The 23,604-nt window shown below is 44.4% G+C and overlaps 1 protein-coding gene across 11 annotated transcripts in view; it reads left to right on the plus strand.

Moving 5' to 3' along the window:
* Positions 1-23,604, plus strand: part of ehbp1 (EH domain binding protein 1) — a 214,003-nt gene that overhangs the window by 29,302 nt on the left and 161,097 nt on the right. For all 11 annotated transcript variants that reach the window (XM_074647439.1, XM_074647444.1, XM_074647443.1 and 8 more), the window contains exons 3-4: positions 1,969-2,122; positions 7,703-7,756. In XM_074647439.1, coding sequence (XP_074503540.1) covers positions 1,969-2,122; positions 7,703-7,756 — 208 coding nt within the window. The remainder of the gene's footprint in view (positions 1-1,968; positions 2,123-7,702; positions 7,757-23,604) is intronic.

Below are 23,604 nucleotides of genomic sequence, written 5' to 3' on the forward strand. Positions count from 1 at the left end.
CTCTCTGTCTCTCTCTCTCTCTCTCTCTGTCTCTCTCTCTGTCTCTCTCACCCTCTCTCTCTCTGTCTCTCTCTGTCTCTCTCTCTCTGTCTCTCTCTCTGTCTCTCTCACCCTCTCTCTCTCTGTCTCTCTCACCCTCTCTCTCTCTGTCTCTCTTCTCTGTCTCTCTCTCTGTCTCTCTCTCACCCTCTCTCTCACCCTCTCTCTCACCCTCTCTCTCTCTGTCTCTCTCTGTCTCTCTCACCTCTCTCTCTCTCTCTCTCTGTCTCTCTCTCTGTCTCTCTCTGTCTCTCTCACCCTCTCTCTCTCTGTCTCTCTCTCAACACACCCTGTCTCTCTCTCTGTCTCTCTCACCCTCTCTCTCACCCTCTCTCACCCTCTCTCTCTCTCTCTCTGTCTCTCTCTCTGTCTCTCTCTCTGTCTCTCTCACCCTCTCTCTCACCCTCTCTCTCACCCTCTCTCTCTCTGTCTCTCTCTGTCTCTCTCACCCTCTCTCTCACCCTCTCTCTCTCTGTCTCTCTCTCTGTCTCTCTCTCTGTCTCTCTCACCCTCTCTCTCTCTGTCTCTCTCTGTCTCTCTCTCTGTCTCTCTCTGTCTCTCTCACCCTCTCTCTCTCTGTCTCTCTCTCTGTCTCTCTCTCTGTCTCTCTCACCCTCTCTCTCACCCTCTCTCTCTCTCTGTCTCTCTCTCTGTCTCTCTCTGTCTCTCTCACCCTCTCTCTCTCTGTTTCTCTCTCTGTCTCTCTCTCTGTCTCTCTCACCCTCTCTCTCACCCTCTCTCTCTCTGTCTCTCTCTGTCTCTCTCACCCTCTCTCTCTCTGTCTCTCTCTCTGTCTCTCTCACCCTCTCTCTCACCCTCTCTCTCTCTGTCTCTCTCTGTCTCTCTCACCCTCTCTCTCTCTGTCTCTCTCTCTGTCTCTCTCACCCTCTCTCTCACCCTCTCTCTCTCTGTCACTCTCTCGCTCTCTCAAACACATGCATGGCGCCCTGCGGCGGTGGCATCCAGTCTGTCGTCCTTGTCCTGTCCTTCTGGTATCACACCTCTTGTGCTGCATAAAGTTTGCGGTTTGCGGGTCGATTTCGGGTGGTTGAGGAATGCACATTTTGACATGTCATAGGTTCTCATAACGGATCGATGGGTGCGACTGAACAGCGCAGTCAGGAGGACTCTAACTAACTGTAAAGCTGCATTCTTAATCATTCAACATGCGTTGAAATGATTGTTCAAAAGAAATGTTCAATATAATGATGACTGAATGATGACTAAAGACTAAGATTTAAATTGAAAAGAAATAGCTGACAAAATTAAGAGAAAACAGCAACAGACTCAGATTGAATGACTCTTCTGTGACTAAAACGTTTTGAGTTGGCGTCGACTAAAACTATGAAGGATAAAAATGACTAAAAAGTGACTAAAACTAATAAACATTTTAGTTTTAAGACTAAGACTAGCTCTAAAATAGCTGCCAAAATGAACACTGTAGGAAACCCATGTCTCTTGTATTCACATCACACAACGTTGGCTTTGTTATATGACAAAGATGTCCACGTTGAGCCTTGATGAACGTCGTACGACGTTGAAATGAAAGAGAGGTAAAATGTTGGGAGAGCTGACTGTCAGATTCCCCTGCGTCTCCTGTACAGAGTGATTGATCTGGACTGGGTTAGGTTGTCGTAACTTTCAGCCTCATTGGGTTCTCTACCTGTCACACTAACCTCTAGTGTGTGTGTGTGTGTGTGCTGCAGTCCACAGAGAGCCAGGGTTTAGCTGTGTCTCATGATTTATTCATACCTGAGAAGCTGTGTGTGTGTTGTTGTCAGTTGAGGCATTAAGATTGGAGCTGATCAGTGTGACTGACGGTGTCAACGTGTTGATGTGTAGGTAGATGGAGATACAGAGAGAGGTGGATTGATGAATTAATACTTTTGACCTTTTTCACTCATCTGTCTTTTCTCTCTGTCCTCACAGGCAACCGGACAAACTGGTGGTGGTGTGGACGCGCAGGAGTCGGCGGAAATCCTCCAAGGCCCACAGCTGGCAGCCTGGCATTAAAAACCCCTACAGAGGAGTGGTGGTGTGGCCCGTACCAGAGAATATCGAGATCACGGTCACTCTCTTTAAGGTAGGCTACAGCTGTTCAATCAGCTCTGAGACAAGTTTCTGTGTTTAGGATGGACTCGGGTTGTTAATGGAGCATGAGGGTCAAAATCGACCCTTCGCTAAGTCCCGCCCCTCGAACGCAGACTGGCCAATCATAGCGGAGTATCAGCCAGTTCCAACCAGGGTCCGACAGCTACACAGCTTTGCTCCGTAGACTCTCATGCTATCATTTCTTCATTTTCAGGCTGGTTTTGTGGATTTGGAGCTCGTCATGGTTAAAACGTTGTGTGATAGTGATACTCGTTACCCGGAGAGGTTGGAAGGAGATAAACGTTTATAAAACACTACGTACATTTCGACATAAAATTAGCAGAGTACGGTAGCATATCATTTATGGTACGTGTCCACAGGGGCGTTTTTTATCGCGAGGGGACGCGACGCTTCCCAACATTGGACGCTTGGTGTGCTGTTCCTGGAAACAAGGCACTCGGCTCCTGATTGGACGAACGCTTTCCCGCCGTTGGCTGCTGCTCCCAGCTTTCAAACCAGAACCAGTATGGAGGCTCGTTTGGAAACGTTCTTCTCTTATTTCACGTAAATAGTTCACCGAGATGTGTTTCTGAAAACATTTGAGGAGAGAAATAATCCATGTTGATGAATCTGTCTTTATTTTAGATCAACAACGTTTATTTTAAAAGATCCTCGGGGGTTTGGAGAGGCGGCGAGTCGCGTCGGACGCCCGTGATTTACATAAAGTAAACGAGCCCTCAACTTTATGCAAATAAGGAGCGGGCGTCGTGACGCCTAGTCTCTCGAATCGCGACGCCACGCTACCAGAATGCATTGCGCGGCTGCTTACATAGACAATGAATGGGGAGCGTGGAAAGCACGGAGCCTGTGGACACGTACCGTAACTAGCATAAGCACTTCTATGCTCCGCTAGCTACTGAAGGTATACTGAATGTAAACACATGCTGCTTTTGATTTGTAATGATTGCAGCAGTGAATAAAGACCTACCGGCTTTACAGGAACAGTGTTCCTTCATTTCACTGTCTTCTGTCTTGATCACCAGGTGATGGTGGTTCACTTCTACACTGTGATCTGTAGGTTTGATCTTCTATCTTTCAACCTTGACATCCTGGATACATCCTCAAAAGGGGAGTGCAGTCAGTGACAGTGCGGCTCTATGACACCTCTGACAGCTTGACAGAGTAGCAGCGGTAAATGTGTAACACCCAAAAGCAGCACAATGTGTATTATTTACTATTATAAATACATATTAGCTGAATGATACAGTATAAAGTGTGTAGATTAGAGTCTACCAGGACTGTTTAGATCCATGCATGAAAATGAATTTGGACATTGTTTAGTATATTAATACAGTTGTGTCTGTAAATGACACACTTTGTCCAGACAGTCTCTGTCACTGTGCCTGGCTTACTTAAACATGCTGGGCCTCTGTGTGCTGACAGGCTAGCTCAGAGCTCAGTGTCTTGTTACCTCTCTCTGTGTCTCAACTAGATCTCCTGCCACAAATACCTACGTACCTGCCTCTGCTTTGTGCACTGGCTTTTTATTACTTATAAGGCACACCGTGAATGGAAAAGAGTCCCAACTTGCATGTGTACTGGCAGTGCTCGTCTAGCTCCTGCTGCACAGTGTCTCTCTCTATTCTGGGCCCACTTCCACTTCCTGTCCCAGAGGAAGTAATAAAGCTGTTTGTGTAATAAGAAACCACTGAAGGAACATTTCACCCACATCTATTTGATAAAGACTCACATCTAATAACATCCCCTCTGCTATCTAAAAACTTTTTTATCCACTACAGCCGATACAAAGAAAATGTAGTTAACATTTTTAAAGGGACAGTTTTACAAATAAAAGTCAGGTCACTCGTCATAAAGAGACTCAGCTGGTTAATGTAGCTGTATAATGTCTTCTGTGGCCCTGATGACATAATCAGGGTTATACTGAGACGGAAAGTGTGCACAACAAACCGAGGACATCAGACAGGGAGGATTTAACAAAGAGGTGCTGTTGGTTGCATTCTGGTAAATGTAGGATCCAGAGATTTCAGAGCTTGAGCCATACGAGGGACTAAAAGTCAGGATACTGTAACCTCTGGGGCAACGATTTCAACCATCTGTCTCTCGAGTCCCCCAACTTTGTGGACGTGCAACACTAAATTGCTTGAGTGCCACTTTTCATATAGAAAATTAGGGCTGTACCTGAATCAGATTTTTTTTTATTTTGACTCCGATTTGGCTGTTAAATATGAAGATTTGACTATTTTTTATCAGAAACTCCATTAACCTGAGTTTCAGTGATGATTTTGACCATATTAACATAGTCAAATGCGTTCCGCCACAGTTTCATAATGAACCGAGAATATTTTTATACTTAACCGGTGGGATCTGTGCAGTCTGCCCGGGGGGATTCAACTCAGCGGGTCGGGGCGAGGGCGCCACAGTGCGCCGCGACCGGTCTCAGCTGGGAAAGGCCTGGGGAGGAGGTGGCTCGTGAGCTTTGGAGCACCCCTCGCCCAGATCTCGCCGTTTCCCAAGGCCATGATGCTCGCTGCACCCTCTCTCCCTGAGGGCAGACTGTACTCGGGGCGAGGAGTCTGGGGCGATGTCGGCAAACCTCCCAACCTGTGTTGACACACAAACCCCGTCTCGTTTACCTCGCTTGGCTGTGTCATCACCATTCATAGCTTTACAACCAATGTGGTTAGGATTCATTTGTTTACAAGAGCACAAAGTTCTCAATGTCAAGTTGACTTAGGGGTCACTGACGATGATTCGACTCATCGACTTTCGAGAAATATTGATTGCTTAATGCCGTTCTAAATCTATAAAAATTCTAATAACTCACATTTAGATATTTCTGCAGTGTGTGTGTCGACTAAAGCAGACGCTGATTTGAAGATGCTCTCATACGCCCCGTTTGGCCTGAAGCTCTGCAGTGAAACCAGCTGAGCTCAGCAGTATTGCAGCCTGTACTTCAGGGAGACGAACACCCGCAGACAGACTAGAACAAAACTGATATTAATATGTAACTTTACTGGGCAGTGATTGGCTTTGTGGATTTTTACACTTAACACACAGAAGCTTAGTATAACCTTGTTAATGTTAAAACATGTTAACAACGGCAATATGTTATAAAATGCGGTTGTATACCGTCGCTGACCTGCAGCTTGTGTTTACCTGCAGCACTAAAACACTGCAGACAGCTCCATAAACTGAGACGGCTGATAATATCAGGCTCTGTTGGCTTTTAGAAGTACTTTATGTGGCAGTGGAATAACGGAAGGATGAGGCAGCCGTATGACTCACTGTGTGTGTGTGTGTTTGTGTCCATGTGGGTGTTGTGTTTGACTGATGTGCCAGACTGCAGGAATATTGATTTCCTGGGGTGTGTAGCGGGCGCCGTCAGACAGAAAGGCTGGCGGAGCATGTGTTTGCTTGTGTGTAGGTGGTGTAGTACCGAGGCTGCAACAAACGATTAAAGTCTATTGGTTTTATTGATCAATCATTTTGTCTGTGAAAGGCACAGACACGATAGTAACAACAGTAAGAGCAATAGTAACAACAGTAAGAGCAATAGTAACAGCGAATGCCCACCTCATTTTACCAGAGTCCAAAGTGATGTATCAGAATTAGCGCTGTCAAGGCTAACGAGATAATAACCACTGATTTCTTCAACGCAACTTGTGATTTTTTTTTTTTGTAGCGGCTCAGTTTTAAAGTTAGAATGAAGATACTGGTATCGTATGAAACAAGAAAACCTGATGAATCCATCGGTACCAACCATGTCATACTAGCTGGTCATGAAGGAGGTTAAATAACGCTCCAAAGTTAGGCTAAATGTTGGAGAGGACAAACTGTCATGTCCATGTTCAAATGGGTCTCTTGACCTCTGACCTCCAGATCAGTGAATGTAAATGGGTTTTTATAGGTACCCACGAGTCTCCCCTTTACAGACATGCCCACTTTATGATCATCACATGCAGTTTGGGGCAAGTCATAGTCAAGTCAGCACACTGACACACTGACAGCTGTTGTTGCCTGTTGGGCTGCAGTTTGCCACGTTATGATTGGAGCATATTGTTTTATGCTAAATGCAGTACCTGTGAGGGTTTCTGGATCAATATCTGTCATTGTTTTGTGTTGTTAAATGATTTACAATAATACATATCTACATACATTTACATAAAGCAGCATATTTGTCCACTCCCATGTTGATAAGAGGATTAAATACTGGACTGATCTCCCTTTAAGTTTGAACAGATAAAAAATCAACTATGGATAATCATGCTATTAATCGCGATTAAATATTTGAATCGATTGACAGCCCTAATTTTAACTTGATAAATGACTTCACTAACTATAAAATACAATACAATACAATTGAAGATACTTTATTGTCTACTTTTGTGTGCAAAAGGCAGAAATGTGTCTTCGGTTTCCATGTGCAAAATCTGCTAATAAAAACACATCGTATCACATCCAGGACAGGATGCATTAAAAACACATTTACATAAAAACACTATAGAAGCTACATTAAAAGGAGCACCAGGTACTCGATGGTGAGATCTGAATCAAGGTTCAATAAATAAATAAATAAATATAAAAGCAGTCTTTGTGGTTTCAAGCGACGGGTCGCTGACGGCGTCACGCCCTCGTCATTTTAACATTGCATTGACATTTAAAATGATTTAATGTTTTGAATTGTTTCATCAGTTTAATGTGCATATCTGTGTTATATTGCAGTGGTTGAAGTGTGCATTGTTTGTGTGAATACAGAAAAGGATGGGGGGTTGATCAGGTTGGATTTGTAGGTCTGTGTGTGTCCAGCAGTGATTTGTGGTTGTGTGTGTGTGTGTGTGTGAGTGCTTCTGTATACGAGCTCCTGGAGGGCAGTGAAGGTCGACTGTAAGACGGGGCTGCCTGCTGTCTCGCTGCCTCCATTACTGTCTCTTCTCATCACATCACAGCTTAACAGGCAGGAAGTGAGACAAGACAGAGAGGCAGAGACACAAGTACACTATATCATCAGAGACAGACGGAGAGAGACACATCAGTAGTTTTGTATTCTTCTGTGTTCTCGGTTAATGATTCATGGATGTTTGGTGTTGTAATGTTGCTTACCCTTTGTTACGATTAAAACCCACGGTTAAAACACACACGCAGAATGAATGTCAGGCAACAGCTGAGTATACATGGACAAACAGTTGTAGCAACAAGGTAAAGAGTCAGCAGCTCATTATCATGTCATTACAAGTTATCTCATCAATTGAAAACATTCAGCACATGTATGAGAAGAAGGGAGGGAGGACAGACGAACCAGGTCCGAGCAGCACTGTCACTCATAAACTAAACCTTTTCTGTGTCACAGCTTTTAGTCTTCTGGCACTTTTATAACCAAAATGAAAATCTCCAGTTAATAAAATGAACTGCTTCAAGATTGAGTTATTGATTGAGTTATTGAGTGATGATTCCTAGTTATTTCTAACGTGTAGTTTTCATGCTGTGGCTGCAGGCTGCTCTAATATTCTGTATATTGTGTACTTAAACATGTATTTTTCCGTTGCTCCTGCAGGACCCCCATGCAGAGGAGTTTGAAGACAAAGAATGGACGTTTGTCATTGAAAATGTGAGTACTATTTTTTCTTTAACCTTAACCTGGGGGGGAATGATTGGGTACCTTGCTCAAAGACACCTGGACGGTCACTTACAATGACTGCTGATGACAACTTTATAGTATAAAACAAGACATTCCTCATTGTCAGCTGTTTTCTGGGTAGACCCTCTTTGCATTACATATGCAGGTTCTGCCACCATGTGGTCAGACTATGCTATTACATGCTTCTCTCACTGTGTTTGTGGCAGCACTCGGATTAAACCACCGTGTGCTGACTTGCATCTTGGCATACCTGCATGACCACAATGAGTGTTTAGCAAATCAACACAAGCGTGTGTTTATGGGTCGTAACAGCCTGCATTTCTAGAAGCAATTATGAAGTGTCATTTACATCCTGAGGCCTCAAACTTCAGGTGTGCTTGTAACTTTGTGACTGAGTTGTAACTTAACTACCAATAAGGGCTGGCATTATGCATTTATTTATTCATTTATTAACTGCATTTTTATGATGCAGCTTCTCATTTTCTGTTTTTTTTGTCATATCGGTCACATGAGTGTTCAAGGCAACAGAATGACTGTTGCAAGGAAAGGACAATTGCATGCCACGCAGTATTAGATGAAAACCAGGACTCACAGTGAATAACCAAACATCTGGAAGGAGAAGCAGAAGAGAGAGGAACTGATTGAGCAGTTTGGTGAAATGGGAGCGTTGGATTCAGGGAGGAGGGAAGGGAGTAGAGGAAAAGAGTGGGGAGGAAATGGGAGACCAGTTCCACATGTACCACTGGCCAGGAAACTGGAAACTTGCTGTTCACAAGTGATTTTCTGTGTTTTCTTCATCTGCTGGAGCCAGTTCTGTGACACGGTGTGCCTGAGTAATGAAGACATGTTGGACAAATGAGGCCTTTGTACTCTTGTTTTAGCCTTTAGTAGAACGTGTAGTTATTCCAGAACGTATGACTAATGCTTTCTGTGGCAGTGAGACGATGTGGTGTCTCCTACACTCTTAAAGACATATTGTCTGTGTTAGAATCAGAGTGACTCTGGAAGGAAAACATGACGGCACATCTCAGGCATCATCTAACTATAAAGTCAGGAATCTCTGCGTGCCTGTTTGTCCGTCCGTCCGTCCTTATATCTCCAGAACCGTTCATCCAATCTACTTCACACTTGGCAGGTGTTTTGCTGTGAAACCAAAGGAGTGTAGTGTTGAATGTGGTGCAAGTTGGCCAGATGGTGGCTCTACAGCAATGAACTTTACGCTTTGGCCTGTAACTTTTTAACCATAAATCTCAGAAACAAAATTCTTTTTCCCCTGGATTCTGTGGGTCCAGACGAATCCATCCATATAAGCTAAGCCCATTTGCATCTAGATTTGCATTTTGAATTGTGTCCAAATCTGATTTTTTTATACTCCTCCAACACATTTTGAGCAATCGTCACAAAATGTGGTAAACAACATCTCTGGACCAAGTTAGACCGAGTTATTTTTTGGATTTTTGATGTTCCCTGGTCCTCACAGTTTGATCAAATGCTGTGGGCAGGTGCTTATATTATAAATGTCATATCTCCTGAACTCTTTGTACTATTGCAACCATATTGTATTGACATGTGTATAGGGATGCACCGATACCGATGCCAGTATTGGGTATCGGGTCCGATACTGTGCTCATGTACTCGTACTCGCAAAACGGCTCCGATACAACGGCACCGATACCACTTTACGACAGCGTGACGTTAACCTCTCGTCACCATCTTTCGGGTCTTCACGCTCCACCTCCCAGACAACGCTGTGGGCAGCAATTCAGGGGGCCAAGCGATCGACCTGTCCAGAACGGGCACTGCACTAGTTCTACTAATAGTCATAGGGATACAACCGATAATGCTCTGTGATTCTGCGAGATGAGAGGTCAAGAGCAGGGCATTTTGATCTGGTAGGGATTCATTGAGCAGGGTGGGTTCCTGCTGTTACAGGTGATTGTCCTGGTCCTGTAGTTGAAGGAGGAGCCACTCTGCTGGATGTACACTGACACATATCACATGTACAACCTGACCTCCCTTTTCAGTGCACACTCTTCTCTTGAAGTGTCTCTGGTGATCACATGTGTTTATGTGTTGGTGAAGGTTTTAGAAGAAGCCCAGTTTGAAAGATCACTAATGAAGTCTTCAGCGTGTTTGTAGCTCGTTACGCCAGATTCATGTTTCTGAGAAGTGCAAGTCTTGACGTGTGTTGCTGGAATAGTAAGAAGTGAAGAATGTCACTCACCGTTTGGGGAAAAGAAAAGTTGATACCTGCTCTGACTTTGTTTTTGCTGGCATGGAAGTTTTTTAGTAACAGATTTAGTTGATTTGAAGGAAACATTAGCTGTGGCGTCAAGGAGATAGCACTATGCAGGAATTAATCTTTAAACTTTAGCATGTTTAAGAGGTTCTGAGAGTGACTTAGATGAGCAAATTAACCTTTAATGAATGCTCTGATGTGTAAACCTTTTGACTTTTGGAGAGGGGTGCTTCACCACAGTCACTTTCTGTACACGTCAAGCTCAAAGGAGCGACAGCAGAAACGGCTCTACCTTTTCTCTCTTTGATAGAAAGCTGAGAAGACAAGCAGGTCAACCGGTGTTCTCTGGCCGGAGCGTGGGAGAGAGCAGAAAGAGAGCAAGAAAGGGAGAGGAAAAGACAGAAAGTTAGTGGGTTTTCCTGCGTCTCTGCATACCTGACTAATGACAGAGAGATCAAAGCTCCCTGACAGCAGGAATGGAGAGCACAGAGGAGGGAGGAGAGGATAGGAGGGAGGAGAGGAGGGAGGAGAGGATAGGAGGGAGGAGAGGGAGAAGGCAACCTTATACACTATAGAGGGAGGTCAATGATTTGAAAAAAGTCTGAAAAAAAAGATGCTAAAAAATGTCCGAAAAAAAGATCTAAAAAATGCCCAAAAGCAAAGTCTGAAAAATATCCGCAACAAAAGATCTGATAAATGTCAGAAAGAAAAAGTCTGACAAAAAAAGATCTGAAAAAGTAATCAATGATAATACGTATGTTACGTTCATTAAGTAATTAAAATAGTTACGCTACTTATTACATTTCCAACAGGGTAAGAGTCTTGACCTCTTTGTCTCTACATGATTTAGTTTGAGGTAGTTTTATTGCAGTCTTTTCATGCTAAATGCTTAAAAATGTTGAGTAATAACAAACCCTAGTAATCACCAGAGACATCTTTACTACTGGAAGATGGCAGCTTTTTAAAACACCAAAGCCAGTTAGATATCTTTACACTATAAGACAACATGGAGCTTCATCCACGTGGACTAATTCATCTGAGACACAAATCCTTCTTTTGTTATCTCCCGGTTTTTAATGTTGCGTTTTACTTTAAGGATATCATCACAGGAAGTGCACATGCATCAACAACTTTCATATAAAAGCCACTAAACTCTTGAGACATTTGTTTCCTTGTTTGTTTGGTGCTTAAGTGCCACCGATTGGTGCTCTGCTGTGACCTCTCTGAATACTATCACTGTTACCTCTAATGTGGGACAGACGGACAGACAGAAATACATATGAAGGGATGCAAAAGAACAGCATCCTGCTCAGGTAGTCTCAACTTCACATATAGGACATATCTCCATGTGTGAACAGTAAAGCTTCTTCTCATATCATTTACTAAACTGAATAAGTTATGTTTCGGGTACGACCCAGACTTGCAGAAAGCCTCAACCAAGACTTAATGATATTTGAATGGTGCTGCTGGTTCCTGGTTTCTCACCATTAACAGAGCACATGAGCAGAAATCAAGGAACTATATATAAACTGACCACAAGAGGGCAGTCTAGCCTAAGATCTGTGAAAACCCTTTTTCAAATATTCACTCATAAATGTGTTGGATCACCTCCTTATGTCACCTGAGTGTTTGTGTGTCAGTAGGTATCTGTTGATGTATGTGTGATGAAACGTATAACGGTATCCAAACACATCACATGTTTGTGAGCATATTCTGAGTTTGCATGTGTGTGCATGAGTGTATAACAGAACCTGCTTCTTCACAGCACCCCCCACCTCCCAGGTATCTAAGCTAATATAAAGTCAGGAGGGATGAATGAATGCAGTACTGAGTGCTGCTCTGAGCAGCAGGAACAGAAGAAGAGGAGAGGTGAGTTCTCCTGACCCCTCATCAGACGGCGGAGGAGAAAGGGGAAGAATACGCCATTGTGCCCGAGCGCCGGAGATGATGAAATTCAAGATCCCGGCGCTGTGGCTTCGTCTTAATCTGAGGGGCCCAACCTCGCGCTAGGCTAATCCCTCCCCGTCGAATTACTGGCCCTGGTTTGATTGTATTTTGTCATTGAAAAATGGCAGTGTCAAACACTACCTTTTTCTCTCCTCTATTTGTTCGTCTGCCAAGGAGGAATCGCATAATCAAAAGATGGAGAGAGAGAGAGAGAGGTGGCAGGCTGGAAACGGCTACACAGTAGTATCTCTAAATTGCATGCTACCCTTGCCTTTCACCCTTTTTCAAATAGGCGCGTATTATCAAAAAGGTGGGCAAATTGAGAGTCAAAAGATTGGACGGCTATATTTGAAGGCATTGTGCTGACAGGCTCTTTTGTGTGTGTGTGTGTGTGTGTGTGTGTGTGTGTGTGTGTGTGTGTGTGTGTGTGTGTGTGTGTGTGTGCGTGCGTGCGTGCAGGGGAGGGTTAATATGTGCATGTGTGTATTCGCTCTGCGTTTGCATATCAACCAAAGCTGGAGATGGTCGACCAACTTCCCTCATCTTCAAAGCTTTGAGGGAGGATTTAAATAACACACACACACAGGCCTGTTGTATTTAAAGTGAGAAGCTATCATGTCTGAATACATTGAATATACAGTGATACACACTCCAAGGCCCTCTCTCCCCCGTCGCTCCTCCTCCCCCCATCTCTCACACTTCACTCACATTACATCAATGTCACTCAGAAAAAGAAGGAATTTCTAAATCTACGGCCGCTCTGCCAAATCACCGCTTTACCCTGTTCTGACAGCCGTCCGCTGCATGTTTCAGCATTTTAAATATCGCTTTTCAAATTGCCACTTTAAGGCTTTTAATGGCTTTTGAACCGCCTCTTTTAATGCTATAAACCTACACAACCATTGCATTAAGGGTGACTGTGTTATTCTGCTGCATAAAGGAAAAAAAAAAGATTTGTCACACTAACAAAACTGTTAAAAAACCTGCTGATCTTTAATAGAACATATGCTTAGTTTGAATTAGATGTAATGGGTGAGTGGACAACTGTCTGCTTTAATACAACATGTACAGACCAATGTTTGGCTGATTCAACGATGTACAGTCGGGGTGGGAGGTCCTACGATACGATATCATCACGATACTTAAGTTACGATACAATCTTATTAAAATTTTAAACATTTCGCGATTAAGTATTGTGATAAGATATATTGCGATTTATTACCTTTTTTCAACTGCAAATTATGCAGTTATGCAAATTATGTTTGTTAACATCTGTTTATTCTAATAAGGTACAGTTTTCACTCTGTTCATCTCAGAGTTTTCACTGATCTGGAGGTCAGAGGTCAAAACACAAATTGCGTTTATACATTAAAGAAATTAGTGGCGTTAAAACAAGTTTGTGTTAACGCGTTATTATCGTGTTAACTTTGACAGCCCTAATTATTATATATACCATTAACCTCTTAACAATCTGATGGCCCGCCGGAGGGCCAAACTGCTTTTCTGTCTTTCAGAGGTTGTAGCGGGCTCCGTCTTACTGGTATTTGGTATACTGGTATTAAATGAAACTATAAAACCTGATGGATCCATCGGTACCAACCATGTCAGACTAGCTGGTCATGAAGGAGGTTAAATAACGCTCCAAACTTACGCTATATTTTGGCGAGGGAAAACTGGCATGGCCATTTTCGAAGGGGTCCCTTGACCTCTGACCTCCAGATGTGTGAATGTAAATGGGTTCTATAGGTACCCACGAGTCTCCCCTTTACAGACATGCCCACTTTATGATCATCACATGCAGTTTGGGGCAAGTCATAGTCAAGTCAGCACACTGACACACTGACAGCTGCTGTTGTCTGTTGGGCTGCAGTTTGACATGTTATGATTGGAGCATATTGTTTTATGCTAAATGCAGTACCTGTGAGGGTTTCTGGATCAATATCTGTCATTGATTTGTGTTGTTCATTGATTTGCAATAATAAATATATACATACATTTGCATAAAGCAGAATATTTGTCCACTCCCATGTTGATAAGAGGATTAAATACTTGAATAATCTCCCTTTAAGGTTCATTTAGAACAGATAAAATGTGTGATTAATTTGCGATTGATGTCTGTGTATCAATACAATATTTTCACTACTATGCTGTATTGATTCCCCCCTTCATCCCTAATATAGTGGATATATTTCGGGATTTGTTAATGTTAATTGTTTAATGTTTCCGTCACCCCGTCGGCCTCGTTGTTACCGCTTTCTTTTCTCCTTCTCTATCTCTTTTCCTCTCCGTCTCTTTTCCCTTTCAGTCCTCTCTCTGAGGTGATGTCCTGTCTATTGTGGACCACGTCCAACTCCATTAAGGCCATTTCCACGCCACATTCCTCCCACTTGGCGCACACTCATCCAGTCACACACTGTCACCCAGTCCCCTCACCGCACACACAGTGAACAACCATGACACCCTCTCACACTCACACTCAACTCCATCACCTTTACACACACACACACAGCCTCTCTCTGTATTGTACCCACAGCCATGGTGTGTCTACTGCCTCCCTCCCCGCCTCCCCTCCTCTCTCTGTCTGGAACACATTACGTAGGCCAGTGGCTTGTGAGCGCTGACGGGGCCTCGGGGAAGAAAAATACAATTATTTCAGCCCTTGGCTATTCACGCAAAGGTGACAAAAGCTGGTATGAAGTATGAAATCCCAAAAGTTTCTCCCGTGCCGAGGCCGACAAATTGGGATTAATTTGCGCTCGTGTGCACGCATGTGTCTCCAAAGTTTTCACCTTTGCTCGTTTTCCCCATTTCTTAAATAGTTTGGAGAACTCAAAAGGCCTAATTTATTGTGTTAGAAAGAGGAGTGTGTGTGTGTGTGTGTGTGTGTGTGTGTGTGTGTGTGTGTGTGTGTGTGTGTGTGTGTGTGTGTGTGTGTGTGTGTGTGTGTGTGTGTGTGTGCGTGCGTGTGTGTGTGTGCTGAGAGTTAATTCTGAATAATATATGCTTTATAGTTAAAAGCTGGGAGGATGTAAATTAGTGTGTGTGTGTGTGTGTGTGTGTGTCACTGTAGGGAGGCGGGGGGGATTCTTAGTATGGGATCACACATTCACACACGCTTTCCAAATTAATTTAATCTAATTAATCGCCCTGAGGAGAGGCAACAGATGCTGGTGATTACCCCCCACGCCTGGACCCCTCCTGACACATGCACACACACACACACACACACACACACACACACACACACACACACACACTAGGCTCGCACTAGAGACGCACACACACACACACACACACACACACATAACTATTACAACTCTAAATGCTGCCGTTTTCTGCCACGACGCAGCTAAAATGTATTATTTTTGTTCATTGAAGCACATACAGTATTATGGGCTGAATAAGAAAATGAACACACACACACAATATGGAGCAAATTACTCCACAGAGTTAAGCTCCAGGCTTAAAAACCAACAGTGTAGAAGGTGTGTGTGTGTGTGTGTGTGTGTGTGTGTGTGTGTGTGTGTGTCTGGGTGTGTGTGTGTGTGTGTGTGTGTTGGTGAGAAACTGCACCTGTGTCTAGAGGACTGTGTATCTTGGTGTGTGTGTCCAGTCAGTTAGGGTGCTCTCTGTGTGTGTGTGTGTGTGTGGGTGTGTGTGTGTGTGGGTTGTAGGTGGCTGTGGAGGCCGGGTGGTCCCTCCTGTCGCCCTAATAGGCTTACTGGCCCCCTAATCCACACCACACCACCCCATCACATGGCTGGTCTGCTGACTAACTGCCACCACCGCCATGAGGTGTGTGTGTGTGTGTGTGTGTGTGTCTCTAATGTCTCTGTGCAGGTGTCTTCTGTGTGTGACTGTGACTGAGCGTGTGTGAGTTGGTGTCCAGTTGGGGGACTGAGTATTCCTTATTTAGTGTAATAAACACCATTGATTAGTCAATAATCCAGCTTCTTAAAGGACCAATGTGAAACATGTCAGGGTATCTATTAGCCCAAATGGAATATAATATTCATAACTCTGTTTTCTTTAGTGTATAATCACCTGAAACTAAGAACTGTTGTGTTTTTGTTAGCATAGAATGAGTCCTTCATGTCTACATATGGAGCAGATCCTCTTCACGGAGTCTGCCATGTGTCTACAGTAGCCCAGGAGGGACAAACCAAACACTGACTCTAGAGAGAGACTCATATTTTGACCTTACCTGAAGGCTGTCGTAGTTCTCCGAGTGTTAAACCGTGGTACCGCCAGCCGCCGCTTGACTTCCTGTTGCTCCTAAAGTAGTGTTATTATGGTATGGATGGCCTCTGAGCGAGGCGAATGGCACCCGGCGGCCCACGTTACCGCAGTCTTAAAAAGGGAGGAGTGAGCGGAGGGGTACTCAGTTGGTTTCAACCTGCAACCAAACCACTAGATGCTGTCCGACACGCTGTTCCTTTAAATGTGAGAAGAAGGTTTTATATCATTGTAAATGAAATATCTTTGGGATTATTGGTCACACAGTAAAAACACAAATCGCCTGAGTTCTGGGAACTCATGTTGGGGCTTTATTTTGTTATATCTTAGATTAAAAGATGAATTGGCAAAATGAAAAAATAATCCACATATATCCATATTGCCCTTTTCACAGCTGTACCTTCAATTTATCTATAGCATTAGACACTAGTATGTTTAAGTACCGGCCCCACGGGCCACCGAGCCCCTAAATGTGATAGCAACTGTATTTATTCAAGTTTCTCCACCAAAAACTGAATTTTACAAGATTACATTTCTGATAACGTTGTAATTTACCTTTGCTCAATACTCATTTCTACTGAATAGAGCATCATAATGTAACTCAATGGAACCTCCGTTAACGTTAGCAGTTAGCTTGTCTTATTTAACCGAGCAGGACTCTGCTGCCCACCGGCTGCTAACGGCTACTAGAAAGCATTAACGCCCTCATTTCAACTCCACAATATCAGCCGTTCTTCTTCCATTGCGATGCTTTTAAACCAGGCAAAGAAACGGGCAACGTCCAACTGAAGTTCAGTCGCGCTGTGCAGCGCTTCAATCGGGCATTCAGTCACCGTCATCTCATTGAGACACGCAGGCTCATTCTCAAGAGAGACCTGATACAACTTGGTGGCCACAGGGGGACAGCGGGCACAGAGTAACAGTTTGTGGCCACGGGCCATCGGGCCATCGGGCCATCGGGCCATCGGGCCATCGGGCCATGGCTAATGTCCAATCCGGATCTATTCACGTTCCTTTTCGATTAGATTAGATTGTTTATTAGCCACACGACCAAGGCCGGTGGAATTAGTTTTCAATACAGTATGTTATTCCCTGCAGACAGATGCATAAATACAAATACATAAATTGACATCAGCAGACAATCATGGTAATAATGCACACACATGCATACAGTCATACACACAGGCTCACCCTGCTCTGTTCAGCTCTTAGACCTACGGCTGGCCTCTCACCGTATCTTCTATCTGTGTGTGTGTTTTTGCTTACATGCATGTGTTTGTTAATTAACTGATTAAACCGTTGCCCCTGATGATGTGGAGCTTTGCTGCTGTGCTTGAGTCATCTTTTTCATACTGTCTCTCTCTCTCTCTGTGTGTGTGTGTGTGTGTAGCTTTAACATTTAGTCTCTTCATATTGTTTTGTCTTCTTAACTGTTTGTATCTTTGTCCTGTTTATTCTTCCGTCTCTCGTCCTTGTGTTCTTGTCTGCCCCCTGCATGCTTTGTGTGTGTGTGTGTGTGTGTGTGTGTGTGTGTGTGAGAGACATATGTTAGCAGCGTGTGTGTGTGTGTCTGTCTTTACGTTTGCATGTGTGACTTTGTATTTGTGTGTTGTTGTGAGCGAGTGTGTCTTTGTCCCACTGGTCCAGGTTGTGACCTCGGCTTTCATCTCCTTAGTCTGAGGCTCCTGCAGCCCGCTGCGCTCCGCTCCCAGCCAACAACGCAGCAGATGTCACCAGACACTGCAGCAAACACACACACAGTCATACACACACTGTCTCACACACACACACACACACACACACACACACACACACACACACACAGGCTCACGTCATGTGTACACATACAGTATATAATCTCACACCCAGACACACACATGCACATATAGATACATTTCTAGCCCAAACACACACATGCCGAGTCTGAACCGGCCCAAACAGGTTTTGTTTGGCCTCATACAGTGTGACGTCTGACCCCAAAATAAACATCAAAACACAAGTGTCACCTGGGAGACGTCCGTGTTACCTGTGTGGCCTTCACACGGCAGACCCGACAGCCTGACTTAGTGTGTGTGTTTTGACTGGAGATGTTGATGTTACAAACTGCGGATCGCACCGTGTTTTCAATATTTAGCCAAAACTTAAATGGATGATGATGCATCTCACGACTGGGTAATATCTTGTGATTGGTTGAACAGAAGAGGGGAAGACCTCCCTGCTGACAGTCGACCGTTAACAGGATTTGTTGTGTTTGTTGTGCCCTGCGAGCTCATATCCATATACTGTCTGTGTGCATCCGGATCAGTTTGTTTAATAGCATCTCTGCCAGTGGAGGAACTTTAGACTCACAGTCTAAGCACATACGACTTTTATCTCAAAACAAGAGGCAACAATAGGAGTATTAAACTAAGTAGGCTACTGTTTTAATGACATTTGAGTCACCATCTGCATGCTACCTGATACTGGGTGTTTTTAAAGGGATAGTTTGGGTGTTTTGAAGTGAGGTACTTATTCATAGTCAGTGTATTACCTACAGTAGATGACGGTCGGCACACCTCCAGTTCAGAGAAGCAGACAGGAGTACCAGCATAGGAGCAAAGCAAAGTACTGCTGTGGACGGAAAACATATGTTATACCCCTAAAAGAAAGTCCCACCTAAAATAATCAATATCACTTTAAGTGTACGCTATTTTTAGAATATTTTCAGAGGTTTACATTGCCGTAAAACAGCTCTACAGTCTATGTTTCCCACAAGGAACTAAAGCCGGTATGCTCTCGCCAAAACAACCAGACAGACAGCAGTTGACCAGAAACCCCCCGTGTTCTGCTAGCTAAAATTACAAGGTTTATCAATGAAGTCTTGTGGCTTTGGCGAGGGCTTTGGCGGCTTCAGTTCCCGAACTGAAAGGATTGTCTGACGGCAAGGTAGAACAATGAAAATATTCTAAATATAGCGTACACTTAAACTGATATTGATTAGGTGATTTATTTGAGCCTTTCTTTTAGGTGTCTAAAATCCATTTGACTGCTGCCCCCCTCCTCAGCAGTACTCTGTACGTGCTGGTACTCCTGTCTGTTTCTCTAAACTGGGGCCATGCTGACCGTCATCTACTCTAGGTAATACACTGACTGTGGAAAGGTACCTCATACAACCTCTTTTGGGCATCCTCCTAGGGTTAAGACACATACCACATAGTCTCAATGTCTGTGGTTTGATTCCAGCTGGGAACCTTTATAACATGCAATCCCCCTCTCTTTCCTGAAGTATACTGTCTGTCAACTATCAGAAGTTTAAAATGACAAAAAAGAGCTTTATTTAAAAAGGGTCAGAGACTAGATGTTAACTCAAAGGAAGCTGATTTCTGTTTCAGTATAATGATGACTGTTGTCCCGGGCCAAGCCGGTCCAGGCCCTGCAGGGTTTACCAGCTGACTGTGTACAGGCTGGTGTCACTCCTCCTGTTACTACATCCTGTCCCCAAGCTGACCCACACACTAACTCACACACACCACAAACTCATACACACATTCACCTACAAACACACATGCTGGCAGCAGCAGAGGTGTCTACCGTATCAGGTATTTAGGTGTAAAATGAGCCTTGAACAGTGAAGTGAAGAAGAGGAGGAGGAGGAGGAGGAGAGGCTGATTGAGATGCTGTTTGTTCAAGGTGTGCTCTATTCGTTGACTTGTATGTGTAAACGTCATCATGTCACTCATTGGCTTTTTCTCTTTTAAATTGTTCTGTGTGCAAAAACCTGCTGTGCAACTCCACATCCAGCGTCGACCTGCAGCGCTTCAAGATGCACATCAATACAAATGAGGTCATGAACTCATTTGTTTCTTTATGATGCCATTTTCTACTTCATGTCTCTCAATCGCTCTTAAGGCCTTTACACACCGGGGCTGTGACGAATAAACGGCACCAAAATGCAAAATACTCTTCGGCGAATATTTTGCATCAAAGCACTTCATACTGGCAGCGATCGTTCAATAAAAGGTTTGAATAGATTTGTGCAGGCAGAGGACCGACTACCGGGATCCTATTGACCCAGAGCTAAATTATTGTATAGCATAAGTTACTGTCATTTATTTTATTGAGTTTCCTTTCAGCATAATGCTCCGAGTGAATTAACCCTAACCGGTTGTGTAGTGTATATGTCTAGGGCTTTTATTGTGAAAGGTCAGATCAGAAGGAGTGCATCTGGTCTGCGCTGCCTTTGTCAAGGTTGAAAGGAGTAATAAAGGTTCAGACTACGGAGTCTCCTTGTTGTTCTACACTATAGTTTACGTTTTGAACAGGTCTGTTCTGCACAGTGGGATCGGTTGATGACTTTAAGCTCCGAAAAATCCACCTCGTTCCGAGAACAAAAATGAGGTTGCTTGTTTGCCACATAATATTTGTGTTCTGTGTGAAAGTATTCAAGATTAAAACAATATGTTTTTGTGAAGGCCTTTAGTGGCGTCCACACCCTCCGGTATCAGTCACCTCTGAGGTCGTCCTCTATCACTTCACAGCGTCACATCCTGTCCTCCTCCTCCTCCTCAGTCGGCTCTAATCACACTCTTCATCCTCTTCTCACCTTGTTTTGATGTCATGTCCTACGTGGCGATGATGGGTGGTCAAACTGTTCTGGTGGTACGACGACGAGCGGAACAGTTATTATCTCCATCTCTCCGTTATTTATTTTTCCTCTGTGCGACTTAAGATGGCTGCTCGCGATGGAGACAGGCCTGTGTGGCCCGCAAAACACTGCCCAACGCAAATCCCCCTGTTTATCCACAAGCTTGACCCGCCGGGCCTGCGTGGGCGGCCCGTTGGCTCGGCAGATACCTGCGTGTGTGTGTGTGCGTGTGTGTGTGTGTGTGTGTGTGTGTGTGTGTGTGTGTGTGTGAGTTGGTGGTGGCGAAGAACATGTGTGGAGAGGTTTGTGATGAACTCAGGTTAAACTTGTGTGTGGGGTGACTCCTTTAACATTATCTCGTCAAGATCCGCTCATAGAGGGATCGTGCAAGAGTTTGTGTTTGTGTGTGAGCATTTTAGGACGTGAACACACACACACACACACACACACACACACACACACACACACACACACACACACACACACACACAGTTACTGGCAAACTGAGGCGACTGTTCTGCTAAGTGGCAATGAATAGGGTCTTGTGATGTGCTCTGATGCCAGCGCTAAGCCAGCCACTGACAGTTAGACTGATCCCCAAACATGTCTGTGTCTCTGTTTGGGATATAAATCTGTACCAGCAGTACCGCGCCCTCAGAGGACGGGGTCAGGAACTCGAGGTGTCTCATAGTGAAGGCGTACACCCACGGGTGTTGAGGAGATGTGGCGAAGGACACACATTTCCACCGTGGTCGTATCGAGTGTTTCACTCACTTGTCAAAATGTTCTTAAAAATGTTCTTTAAGCAAAAGTGAAATGATAAAGAACATTATTACAGATAAACACAGTCTACACATCTGCATTGGATTCAGCTCCTCTGTTTTAAAGTCAAATCAGAGATTTGTTTCTAAACACATCGTAGAAAATAAGAGTTGAAAACATGAAGAGACTGAACTATAGGACTGAATTGTGGAGTTAAACAGTTTTTCTCTATTTTTGTGTTCAGGATTTTTTTGGGCAGCCCTGAAACGTCCTGAAGTCGTCCTTAGCATAACTCCTCCTCACCGTAGCCCACACCGTCGCCCGCATCGTCGCCTACACCGTCACCTACACCGCAGTCTACACCGTCGCCTACACCATTGCCTAAACCGTCGCCTACACCGTCGCCCACACCGTCGCCCACACCGTCGCCCACACCGTCGCCCACACCGTCGCCCACACCGTCGCCCACACCGTCGCCCACACCGTCGCTCACACCGTTGCCTACACCGTCGCCCACACCGTCGCTCACACCGTTGCCTACACCGTCGCCTACACCGTCGCCCACACCGTTGCCTACACCATTGCCTACACCGCAGCCTGCTATTGTTGTGGCTGTAAAATGGTGTATACTTATTTGAGCATCTCAACCCCCGCAAAAAAATTCTCTTTTCACCGTCAGGATTTGATCGATTCAGTCTGATAACATTTGAAAAGTCTAAATGAGCCACACGATTGAATTGTTTTATCCCCATTCAGGTTAGCATATATAGGGCTAAACCGGAAGAAGCCGGCTCGGCGGCCGGTGGAAGTAGCGCAGCAGTGAGATGGCCAAGAAGTGTCGTCAACCCTCACCCTCAATTGGCCGTGGTTTCGGAGCCTTCTTTAGACACGCCCCAAGCGTTTCAGAGCAGAGAATACTGCTGATTGTTTCATGATTTTGAAACCTAATTTGATATACTACTTTTCAGAACACATTTATATTTGCCTTACCCAGCCTTTGAGCAACTCGGTATGGCGACCCCTTGCCCCCCTTATAATGCTTGTTGGTTATGAGACAAGTGATCATCGACTTTGTGGCTCTTCCACAACGTGCACTCTTCAAAATGAGACGGAGCTGTTTGTGTTTTTGTGAGATGCACATAAACAGAATCGGGGGAACCTTATTGTTCTTTCATGGAAAAGGAATTTCAAAGAACAAGCGCTCACCCATGCACACACACACACACACACACTAAGGCACACCAGCTCCTTATCCAATCCCTCCACTAATTCCCCCTTGGTAGAAGGTGTTCATTGTTTCTCTTCCATTCTAATCTCTCCCTCTCCTCTTTTTAAAATCCATATTAGATTCTCTTTGAGTTGGCCACAATCAGAGGCAGTGGAGCAGAGCATCACCCTGCTAATGCTCTTTGTCTCCCCAGATTTGTCACTTAGCATGGAGAGTACACCTTTGTCATGGAGCAGGGTGGGAGAGAGGCAGACTCTCACTTGGGGCAATTGTTTCTTGTCACAGGCCATCTTAACCCCCCCATCCTCCCCCTTAAGCAAATCAGCTTTGCTCTGGATTAGAGTCCTATCATAGCTCTGTCAGATCTCAGCAGCCTGCCTGAACCAGCTAAAACAAACAGATCTTTAAACTGGAATAGAGTGGATGTGGAGATTCGGATTCCCAAAAGTCCCCGTGTTGTCTTTACCTGGAGATCATCACTTTATCTGTGAAGTATAGAGGATCACTGAGATCTTGTTGGGAGTTTTATCAACCAAACCCACGAGCTTCTTAGCATCCTCTTCTCTGTTATCTGGTAGCTAAAACAAGTATCGCGATGTATCTAGGGATGTTCTGAATACCCTCTTTTGGGCTCCGAAGCTTCGATTGTAATCAAGTCACGAGGAGTCCACGAGTGCTGTTTTTACGCCTCGTGTGGACGACGCACAAACGCCTCTCTCCACGCTCAGCGGCGGCGTTTTGAGGCTGCTGTGTCCAAACTGAGCGTCTCCTCTCCTCATCCC

The sequence above is a fragment of the Sebastes fasciatus genome, chromosome 9 (assembly GCF_043250625.1).
Source record: "Sebastes fasciatus isolate fSebFas1 chromosome 9, fSebFas1.pri, whole genome shotgun sequence".
Classification (NCBI taxonomy): Eukaryota; Metazoa; Chordata; class Actinopteri; order Perciformes; family Sebastidae; genus Sebastes; species Sebastes fasciatus.